Raw genomic sequence first — 10,465 nt, 5'->3', positions numbered from 1 at the left:
TTTTTTTTTTTTTTTTTTTTTTTTTTTTTTTTTTTTTTTTGGTGGGGGCAGCATAAATTTCAGCTCAAGAAAGGACATAAGATCACCACACTAATGGGAACCCATTTCATCCACTTGATAATTGGCATAACATCAGGGAGATATTACTAAATCCGTTGACTAATAGATAACAGTAAATTTTCCACTATTAGTTGGTGGCTTGTCAGAAACATAAAATCTGATGTAATATGATATAGTTCAAAGAGATCAAGCTCAGAAAATAGTTAATTTGAGTAAGCAGAACTAGACATAATCTATTGTACAGAAAATTGAAATTAGAAGAAACACTATCTACTTCTGTTTGCATTTTTGTGAAAGTCAAACAGATTTGCTGAAGTAGGAGATGACAACAATTAAGCCAGTTATTGTGAATTGTCTATTTATCATGAACTAGACATCAATTGCAATGAACTTATGCCTATTTGTGCTTTTATTTCAAGCACATAGAGCATAAATTGACAAATTACATTTTCTTTCCAAGCAATTTTGAATCCCAATTTAATCAATTTATATATAAAATAAGCAAGTGCAAAACTGAAAATCAAAATTCCGATTCATAGTAGTTATGCCATGAGAATACAGACAAGCAAACGGATCCCACGCTTCTTCCAGTAAGAGTAGAATACTGTACACTTGTAACATCTTTCTCCTCATTTAACCCATCTCTTAAGGAAATTCAATCTATCAAATTCCCTTACAAGCAATTGTTTTAAAGAAAACGTATGACACTCTGAAGAAGAAACTTACTATCAGCAGGCTCTGTTGACAAGAGATTTGCGACATGTGCTGCTGATGCATCCAATCCTTCTAAATCGTCTGGTGCATCCTCTGTAATATCTTGTGCATCAAACCCTGTAATGTTGGAGTAAGATGATATAGCAGGTGAAAAAGAAAATGAGTTACTTCCAATAATAGATAAGGGGAAATCCACAACTGTGGTTTAGTATTGATTAACGATTGCTTGTACAGCTTGCCGCAGCTTAGAAAACTCAGTGGCCATAAGTATACACTACGATTATAGGTTACAAAAAGTTATCTTACAAGCAGTGCAAGGAAATCCACCAAACAGAGACACTGGACGAGTAGGAGCAGTTGGGCAAATCCATTTTACCTGCATGGTGTTCAGTTTAAAATGATATGATCAAATTTCCAATTACAATACAACTACTTAACATTTCCACATTACAAGAAAGGAATTAGCTTAATGTGTTTTTCCATAAAGATGTAATTTATACAGGAGAGCTATAGAATGGCTGGAAATCATACTAGAACTTACGTTTTGAAGAGGAAGGCTTTCCAAGAGCTGCGACCAGCTACAGAGGCAACAGTAAAATTAAACCACCGTAAAGTGTAGAACACTACATGGAGCCCTCAATTAAGGCTCAAGCCAATAGACGTATGTATTGGATCTTTAACTTTAAGCACATAAGACAGTTTCCATGACTATAAAACTCGAAGATATGCAGGTGGTTGGCATCTATGTCTAAATCATGCAAAAGAGATCTATGCATAAGCAATGAAGATAAGTTAATAAAGTAACAAGTCAACACCATTATTATCTTTTAATAATATAATCAAGTTGACTACATAACAGCATAAACAGTTGCAACTTAAAAGTTGAAGCTTACCCATTAAGCTACCATATTTATATTTTGAATCCGTTAGTACCACCTAAGCACTTATCTACATAGTTTTTTGAAAACATATTGAAGAGTTGTTTAATACAATGATACAGATTAATAAGCCAAATTAAGAGATTGAAAATTCAAAATGTCAGCCTAATCCTTAATGAAACTCAACTATTTGCAACTTGTGATTTAAAAAAACAGATAAATACATATAGTGCTCTAGGGATTTAAAAGGGAAAAGCATGGTTAGTGAGGAAGTGGTCCCCTGTTCTTCATCTTCCACATTGGGTATAGACTTGATACCACCACTCATCCATAGAAATCAGATTGGATGAGTGAAATCAGATTAAGAATGCAAGAAAGGACAAAGAATAACACAGTACTCAGTGCACGGAACCATTTTCTCCTGTGATTGATTCGAATGATAATATTCTAGAAGACAAGGACAAAAACTTGGCATTCTTTACCTATTCTTCACATGCTATAATTAAGTTGGTCCACCATCTGAAGGAAGTTATTCAAGGAAAGATGAAAGTATTCAAATCCTTGCAAACAAACTTCTCACTTAACCACATCTACGAAACAAATAAAAGATACTTTCATGCATTTAAGGATGAATATAACTATAACTCATTTTAATCTGGATCTTTCCCATCAAAACAAGAACAAATATCAAATTCTCTTTCTTTTTACGATTACCAGAAATTACCATACCTTGAGCCTTTATCGCCAAGGCCATGTAGCCAGACTATTGTAGCCTGGTGCCTTCCTTTCGGCCTGACAACATGAGTCCTTCCAAACTCAAACATCGTTCTTGAGGTTTGGCTACCTTAAACATTTAAGAGATAAAGGTTTAGAACCTATTGCTCATATTTCTTTGGTTGACAATAAAGAATGACTGAAGTAACTATCAGTAGCTGAGACATAATCACACATTATACAGTAATTAACCGAAGGATGAAAGAAGTTAACCGACCCCCGGCAGAGATATTGAAGCTCATAGCTTGCTTCTATTTAATACTAAATGCAGAAGAATCTCCTTCCAGGCAATCGAAGAAAGAGCTCCTGCAATGAATAAAAATCGAAGTGGCCCTTGTATTTATATTAGTTTGAAAGGGTGAAATGAAATCCATAAACAAGTGTGCACGCGGTGGTCTCTACATCCACCATTAACATACTACCTAAAACTACCTACTAAAAGATAATCGGAAAGATACGGGAATCCATGAAAATGAAACACCAAGAAAGACAAAAAGGAAATGAGAAGAAGAAAAAAAGTTACAAACTTTATGACCACATAGAATCCACATAGATCAAGAAACAAAGAAATTCAAGAATGACACATGAGCCAACTAGGAATAATGTCTCTCTTGACTTTGCAACGCACATTCTCAGAGAATCAATTCAAGTGCACAAAGTAGAAAAAGAGACGCGCTTGCAACCGTTCAACCCAAGAATATTTTCATGAAAAACAATTGAAGCAAAACTTGAAACAATTATTTTCGTTTTCACACACCAAATCAATAATAGACTTTTCTCACTTCAAGAAATGGAGATTATCAGAAACCCAGAAGCTCAAAAGATTATTTTGATGACGGAAAGAAGCAGCACATGTGCAGCAGCATTAAGTAGCAGACACAGTAAAGATCTAAATTGAAAATAGAAAGAGGTTGAATTCAGCGGTGTGAAAAAGATAAAGTGGGGTTTAAGGTTTCCTGTACTGTACCAACCTTGAGCTGGGGTTCTAGCCTTCTAGAGTTCAAGAATCAACAAAACACAACACAAAAGTGCATAGGCTTTTCCGCTTCCCTTTCCTATTTGTCTGTCTATGCTCAAATAGACTATACATTTTCTGTTTAATAATATTGTCTTCCAAAGGAGTCAGCTCAACATACAAGTATTTAAAATAAGATAAACAAATACAAGAAACTTTGGTTATATTCTTAAAATAACCTTTTCCACTTTTGGAAAATAAAAAGAGAAAGATGGAGATATGCGTAGCTTTAATATATTTGATTTTTTGTATTTTTATCAGTGTAAGATAAAAAAGAATATTTGAATTATGTATTATGTTAAGATACAGATAAATGTTCGGACAATGATGAAATGCAAACAAACAAAGTCTTTTTACTTTTATCTTCTTTTTGCGGGCAAAAGAAAGACATGGAAGAAAAAAAGAAACTTTTCTCTGTTGTTTTGGCTGAATAATTTCTACTGCTATTGTTACATTCTTAACAATAAACATGCTATTATATGTTCACTTCTCTTATTTAATAGGGTGACTTACATTTTACTGTTCTTTTAATTTATGTTTTACCCCCTCAATTATAAAAATTTACACTTAAAATCCTCTTAATTTGTAAGCATAATGTAAAGGATATTAGAGTAGTCGCATACTCTCGATTTCATCGTGACCCTATATGTCATATATACTTTCATGTGTATAAAGGGAGATGAAGACACTTTTATAACTCTAAAATAGACGAATAATTTCGAAAAGAATTATTTTAGTAATGTGAATGACCATTTTACAAAATTATTCAGAGTGTCCAAATGCCATTTAATAATTATATTAAAGTCTATAAATTAACTCCATGTATATACATATATGTATGCATATACACACCATCCATAAGTCTTGCAAAACCAAGAACGAGGATTATACTTAATTTTATTTTTCAAGTGATGAAAACATGGTAAACTAATATTCCAAAATAGTAATTCATAAGAGTGGTATTTCTCATGACTTGTCCTCAACATTACATAAAAATCACATGAGTTTTTTGGTTTTGTGCAGTCATCATTTTGTTGCAGACTTTTTGTCAAAAAATCTTATATATGCTTCACAACTCAAAAGTAGTATTCCCTTCATCTCAATTGCCTTTCTGCAATATTAATATTTTTGTCTGTTTTTGAGGTTTTGGTCCATATTTATGGCCACATTCATATCATTCATTAAAAGTTTCATTTGAGGAAGATGATGATAATATTGGAATAATTAGAAATTAGAATATACTTGTCATATATATATATGTGCTGAAAATTAAATATTGTGCAAAGTATGAGTATACTAATTAATTATAAACACAAAATTATTCGAATATGTTGAAGACAAAACATAAAGAATTTTGACTCTCCATATATAAATTCTTAAAATTCATGATCACATATTCATACTTTTTCCCAAAGTGTCTTTTATCAACAATTAAATATAATTTTCAGAAAACTATATTCTTTTGTTAACATAAAAGAAAAATCTCCACTTATAAAGTAGTCTTTCTTTTGACCCCGGAAAATATGTTCATCTTGTCTCTACTACATCCCCCCTCGATCCCCCCTCTTTTTGATATTTTTGAATGGTTTTTAAATCTAAAATAAAATTTAAGAGGGCAACACAGACACATTCTCAGACAAACATAAATATATATATATATATATATATATATATTGACCTTTCGATTTGATAAGAGCTGAAATAAATATTGCATGGGTGATGTAATAAACTGTGTGGCATCATCATGAGCATTCATCAATCAAAAGTTTGATCAAATGTTGCCTACCCCACTCTTGATTAGTGCAGAATCTTAGTGTTTAGCAGACAATATCTGTAATTAAAAGTGCTTGACAACACATAAGTAGCCAAGTGGATAATCACGGGCGTGGCTATATAATTAATTACTTCTCACAGTGGTGTGTTATTTTTTTGTTTATTTTGAATACGTTTGTTGATTTAAAAATATTAATGTATTAAATAAGTATTTAAATTTAAATATAATAAATAATATATTATTAATACATCAAATAAAGGAAATGGCCAAAATGAATAAAAAGATCAAAAGAACATATATATATATATATATATATTAGTACATTTCATGTCAGGGGGCTTCTATATATATATATATATATTAAATGAGATTTTCTTGTTTACAATCAGCTTAATTTCAATATTGTATATTACATATAAGTACTCTAATTTGGTTAGGGTTAGGGTCATCATTAAAAATGAAATATTCTCCACTTTGAACACTAATGACCTAGAATTTGAATTTGGTGCCTTATTCTTGTTTTACTTTTACCATAGAACCGTTAATTATTTTTCTTTAAATCCGATTGTGTTCACTACACAAAAGAATAAGATTAGCCACCAAAAAATTTAGTGATAATTTTAATATTGTCACTAATTATATATATATTTAGTGGCAAAAATATTTATTTTGTCATAATAATGAATTTCATGATTTTAATAATTATAATTTTGCAAAAAGTGTTGGTAGCAAGAATTAATGACAAAAAAATGTACTTAAAATTGTCACTAAATATAATTAATGATTCATTTATTGTGATGACCTAGTAGCAACAAATAATAATTGTCCTTATATTATATTGTCACTAAGTTGTTACCATAGATATGTTAAAAATTGTATTTGGTAACAATTTTATACAATTTATTTGTCTAATAACTATAGAGTGACAAAATAAAATTATTGTCACTTAGTATGTATATATATATATATATATACTTGACATTTTATCACTAATATTAAATTTTTTTATAGTGGTTGTAATTTGAACTTTCGTATGTCTAACTCACCCTAATTATATAGGAGGAGTATTTATAATTTTAGATTGATGTATATATTTTTGTTTCTTCCTTTTCTTATTGGATAATGACCAATGTAGTAGTTTTCTGGATCGTGTGGTGCGTCCCAAATCAAAGGATGAAGTTTCGGGTAGGTCAAATCGGAACCAATCCAATTCATGTAAAAATATGTGAATTTTTGTCCTGTATAAACATTAGCAATTGTGGTATGTAAGGATATTGTCTCTAGGAAAATGAGTGATGATTGAGGTAGTGGTGACGAGACAACCACATTCTTGCATTTGTTAGGGCAAAAATATATTTACATGTTAGAGAAGTAATAGAATATAGGGAGAAATAGTTACGATCAAGAAACAACTATTATGTTTGGATTCATTTTCTGAGTATTTTTTGTGTTTTGTGGAGATAAAAAGAGAAAAATAAAAATAAATAAGTGTGTGTTAGAAATAGTATGTATGTTTGGATTTGTTTTTGGAGATAATTTAAAATAAGTATTATATGTTTAATGTTGTGTTTTGGGAGATAAAAAATACTATTTATTGTCAAATCATATCTTTTTTATATATATTTATGTATATATGTGTATTTATGCTAAAACAGTTAAAAACACCTAAATAAGGTGTTTTTAAATAATGATAAATATTGGGTATGTTTTAACTTGTCTCGAACAAAATTAGAAAAAAAAAACAAACATAGCAAATATATTTTTCTGCAAAAATACACTGATTTCAATTCCCAACACTCTACTGTTCCATGTAATCTTCCAAGGCTCATTTTGTGATCCATATGCATGCAACTCAATACACGTTAACATCCATGATCTTCTTCATTAATAAACCGGCCTTCTCCCGGGCCCGACCCGAACCCCTCACAGAAACATCCGCCAGCACAGACGAAAACTCCGGCAGTCTCACAGCATCCCTTAAACACCCTTCACTCTCATCGAACAACCTCAGAAGAATCTCGCACGCCCCTTCCTTACTCAGCATACACCCTTTTTTCAAGATCCCCACCATTCGGGCTACCAGCCTATCAGTTCTCTTCAGCTCATTCAGCCCTTCTTCAAACCTGGCAAGAAGTCCAAGAATCGTCAGCGAAGTCCCGGAAAGATCCTCCTCGTTGCTACTCTCGGCCACCGCCAATAGCATTGGCACAGCTCCCGCTCGGACTGCCACAGTGCAGTTGCCATGAAATTGCACTAGCTCCGCCAGAGAGCTGAGAAGGTGGTGGGTGGCGGGACTTCGGGGACCCGAAATTGCCTTCACTAGAACCTGAATCAGTGGGTAAGCAGGATTTTATTAGTTTGGCTTTAAAAAAAATTGAGCATGACAAACATGGCTTTCTCAGAATCTTCACTAAGAATCTCGACCTGAATAGTGCCAGCGACCCCAAATCTGGCCTTATTCTTGTGGAGCATGGCTAAACTGCAAAGCAAGGAAGCGGCGAGTTTGCCGGATTCGGTTGAGTTTGGGGAGAGAATGAGAGTATTGAGGTGGTGGATGGTGTCGATTTGAGCGAGTGAGTGCTTCAAGCTGGTATTAAGGGAGAGGTTGAAGAGCACGGAAAGCGCAAGAGTCTGGACAGTGGGAGGGGAGGGGGTCTTGGACAGGGCGACAAGTGAAGAAATGGCTGCATCGGTTTGTGCTACCAGGTTTCGGTTTTGCGGGCTGAGTTTGGTGATGGTGACTAAGGTTTCCAGGGCCCGGTGTTGATGTTCACTGGAGACAGCTGAGGGCTGAGCTAATTCTTTGATGCACTCAGTGATTGTTTCACGAACTCGACTTGCCATGATTTCATGGATGTTTCTTGACGTTTCGGTAGACGTCAGTTGCATGGTTTTATTGTGATTAGAGAGGGCCAGTTCGATTACTCCAATGTTTTGCAAGAAGGGAAACTTTGGCATATTTCATTGGATTGTCAGCCGGCGGACCAATAATTAGGAACCTGGCGTCGCCAACAAAAATTGGGGAAAACATATTATCACACATAAGTATTACGGATAATTCCACTGTTCCCTTTTCAAATTTGCTATAATTATACGTAAATTTTTTTTTATTTGAAAAATTATATCTAATGTATCTGAAGTTTGCTTTTATCTAACAAATAAGTTCATTCGTTAGTCAAAATTCACCGAATTTATTCTATTAACAAAAAAAAAAAGAAAAAAATATATATTAACCCTTAATTGACTTATTATTGACTTATTGCAGGTTCAATAAATCTTTTAATGATCAAATTACCCTCATACTCCTTCATGCCTTAATGTATCTGAGGAGATATATTTTCACCGTTATAATGGTTGTTTAATCAGAAAAAAATTATTTGACTTGTAATAAGTCAATAATCAATTAAACGAGGGTAAATATCAATTTTCTTTCAATTTTTTTGTTAATATCAGAAAATTCAATGAATCTTGATTGACAGAGAAACTTATTTATTAGATGGAAACAAACATCAGGAATACTAACTGTAATTTTTAAAACTACAGAAATCTACGTGTAATTACATCAAACATCAAGGGAGAGGACTATAATTATCCCTAAGTATTAAATGTAATTCTATTTTTAAATTATAATTTCATTTAATTATATTTAAAAAGAATACATGTAATCATTAATTGGTGTAGTACAAATATATAATACAAAAGTGAGAAAAGAATCACACAAAAGATGACCCCTTCCTTTTCTCAAGCGGAAACCTTAGCAGCTGGATGGTTTGAATTCTTGGGCGCTTGGGCTTGAGAACTAGAAAATCCTTATACTACATTGCATTTTCTATTATATTTAATATATTTATATAATATTTAAGAAACACTACACACAACATTATGTATATTTTAAATACCATAAAAATGTTTATAAGATGTACAATGAAGGATCGAATCCATCAATTGACTCATCTTACTGGATATGGAATAAAAATTTTCCCAAAATCAAAGTTGATTCCTGATGGGTTTTGGCCGAGGCCGTTCAACCGACTGAATCCAACTAAAAACATCCTCTAGCAGCCGTCTGCGAAGAATTATATTACAAATTATCTAGTACATGCACCTCCAATTGCACATAAATATCACTCAACGCTGACTGGCATAAACAGTAACTCTAATGAGTCCAACGCAAGCAAATGACTCATGTTCAAAACATCTTGATAGTTGAGTGGATGTTCAGAAGCTAAAAGGAATTTATAAAAAATACAGTGAAAATCTGCATGCATAAAACCCTTGAAAAGATGTAAAGGCCTTGAACATTCTAACGAACATATACATTCAAGTACATATCATGGTTAATAAAACTCAACAATCACAACTACTAATGCCTCAAACGCACTGTTACACATTAAGAAAGTTGAACCTAACAAGAGCGAAAAATATAATATAAAGAGTTTAGGAAAGCAAGGCCTAAGCCAGCTTGCAAAGCCCATGGACTCAACCATCACAGCCATGTCATTAATCCCGGCCAGAATCGGCTGAGCCATCTCCATATGAGACCAGACCCGTCTTCCGTGGGGGACTTCCAGATGATGACCTTGAGTTGCCTTTGTCCGAATGCCTTGGGGATTGTGAATCCCGTGAAGACCGCGATTTAGATCTGCTTCTGCTCGTTGAAGGAGGAGACTTTCGCCTTTCACCATGTGGTGAACCTCGATACCTCTCAACCGAAGATCGACTACGAATAGGGCTCCGGCTACGGCTATAACGATGGCTGCGATAGCGTATTGGACTGCGAGACACACTAGGACTACGAGTCCTGCTTCTCCTGCCCCTATATCTGCAAAAAGTTTAACCAGGAACTTGAAAGAGGGTAAACGTCAAATTGCAAGCATAAGCAGCCTATTGTTGAGATCTCCTAGTTTATGAAGAATTGGAGACCAACTTACCTAATTAACTTCAAGCAACAGAGCTCAGATTAGCCTTGTTTAGAAACTAATATGGGGGCAGCACAAAAACATACCATGCCATTAGGTATGCAAAAAAGTGGTACTGACCACCCTACGTCAAAATATACGTACTTAAGAAGAAGCCTAGGGGTCATGCACGTGATAGAGGTTCAACCAGCAGAACCAATTAACCTCATCCTAGGTGAACACACATGATGGCTCTATTATAATTTCCCACTATGCAAAGCATACAAGAAAACAGAAGATGCTTTGACAAATCAACCAACTCAACCCAATGAATTTCACGTCAACTTTAGCT

The 10,465-nt window shown here is 33.6% G+C and overlaps 3 protein-coding genes across 5 annotated transcripts in view; all 3 read right to left on the bottom strand.

Annotated features, from left to right (window-relative positions):
* Nucleotides 1–3,539, bottom strand: part of LOC105164842 (acyl-protein thioesterase 2) — a 5,096-nt gene extending 1,557 nt beyond the window's left edge. Inside the window, exons 1-6 of one of the 3 annotated variants that reach the window (XM_011083639.2) lie at nt 3,398–3,539; nt 2,644–2,732; nt 2,382–2,496; nt 1,316–1,352; nt 1,081–1,150; nt 787–891 (exon numbers count right to left, since the gene is read on the bottom strand). In XM_011083639.2, the coding sequence (XP_011081941.1) occupies nt 787–891; nt 1,081–1,150; nt 1,316–1,352; nt 2,382–2,496; nt 2,644–2,668 (352 nt within the window). In that variant the 5' untranslated portion in view covers nt 2,669–2,732; nt 3,398–3,539. Of the gene's footprint in view, nt 1–786; nt 892–1,080; nt 1,151–1,315; nt 1,353–2,381; nt 2,497–2,643; nt 2,733–3,183; nt 3,357–3,397 lie in introns of those variants that run through there. The other 2 variants (XM_011083641.2, XM_011083640.2) reach the window with 2 other exon arrangements.
* On the bottom strand, nt 6,920–8,106 carry LOC105165075. Its single transcript, XM_011083948.2, has 2 exons — nt 7,640–8,106; nt 6,920–7,541 (listed from the first exon to the last, which is right to left on the bottom strand). The coding sequence occupies exons 1-2, from the start codon at nt 8,102–8,104 to the stop codon at nt 7,068–7,070; spliced, it is 939 nt and encodes a 312-aa protein (XP_011082250.2). The 5' UTR covers nt 8,105–8,106; the 3' UTR covers nt 6,920–7,067.
* Nucleotides 9,462–10,465, bottom strand: part of LOC105164841 (peptidyl-prolyl cis-trans isomerase CYP95-like) — a 6,935-nt gene continuing 5,931 nt past the window's right edge. The window contains 1 exon segment of the mRNA XM_011083638.2: nt 9,462–10,037. Coding sequence (XP_011081940.2) covers nt 9,716–10,037 — 322 coding nt within the window. The 3' untranslated portion in view covers nt 9,462–9,715.

This window comes from Sesamum indicum, linkage group LG6 (genome assembly GCF_000512975.1).
Source record: "Sesamum indicum cultivar Zhongzhi No. 13 linkage group LG6, S_indicum_v1.0, whole genome shotgun sequence".
Lineage (NCBI taxonomy): Eukaryota > Viridiplantae > Streptophyta > Magnoliopsida > Lamiales > Pedaliaceae > Sesamum > Sesamum indicum.
This window is presented reverse-complemented; position numbering and strand designations above follow the sequence as displayed.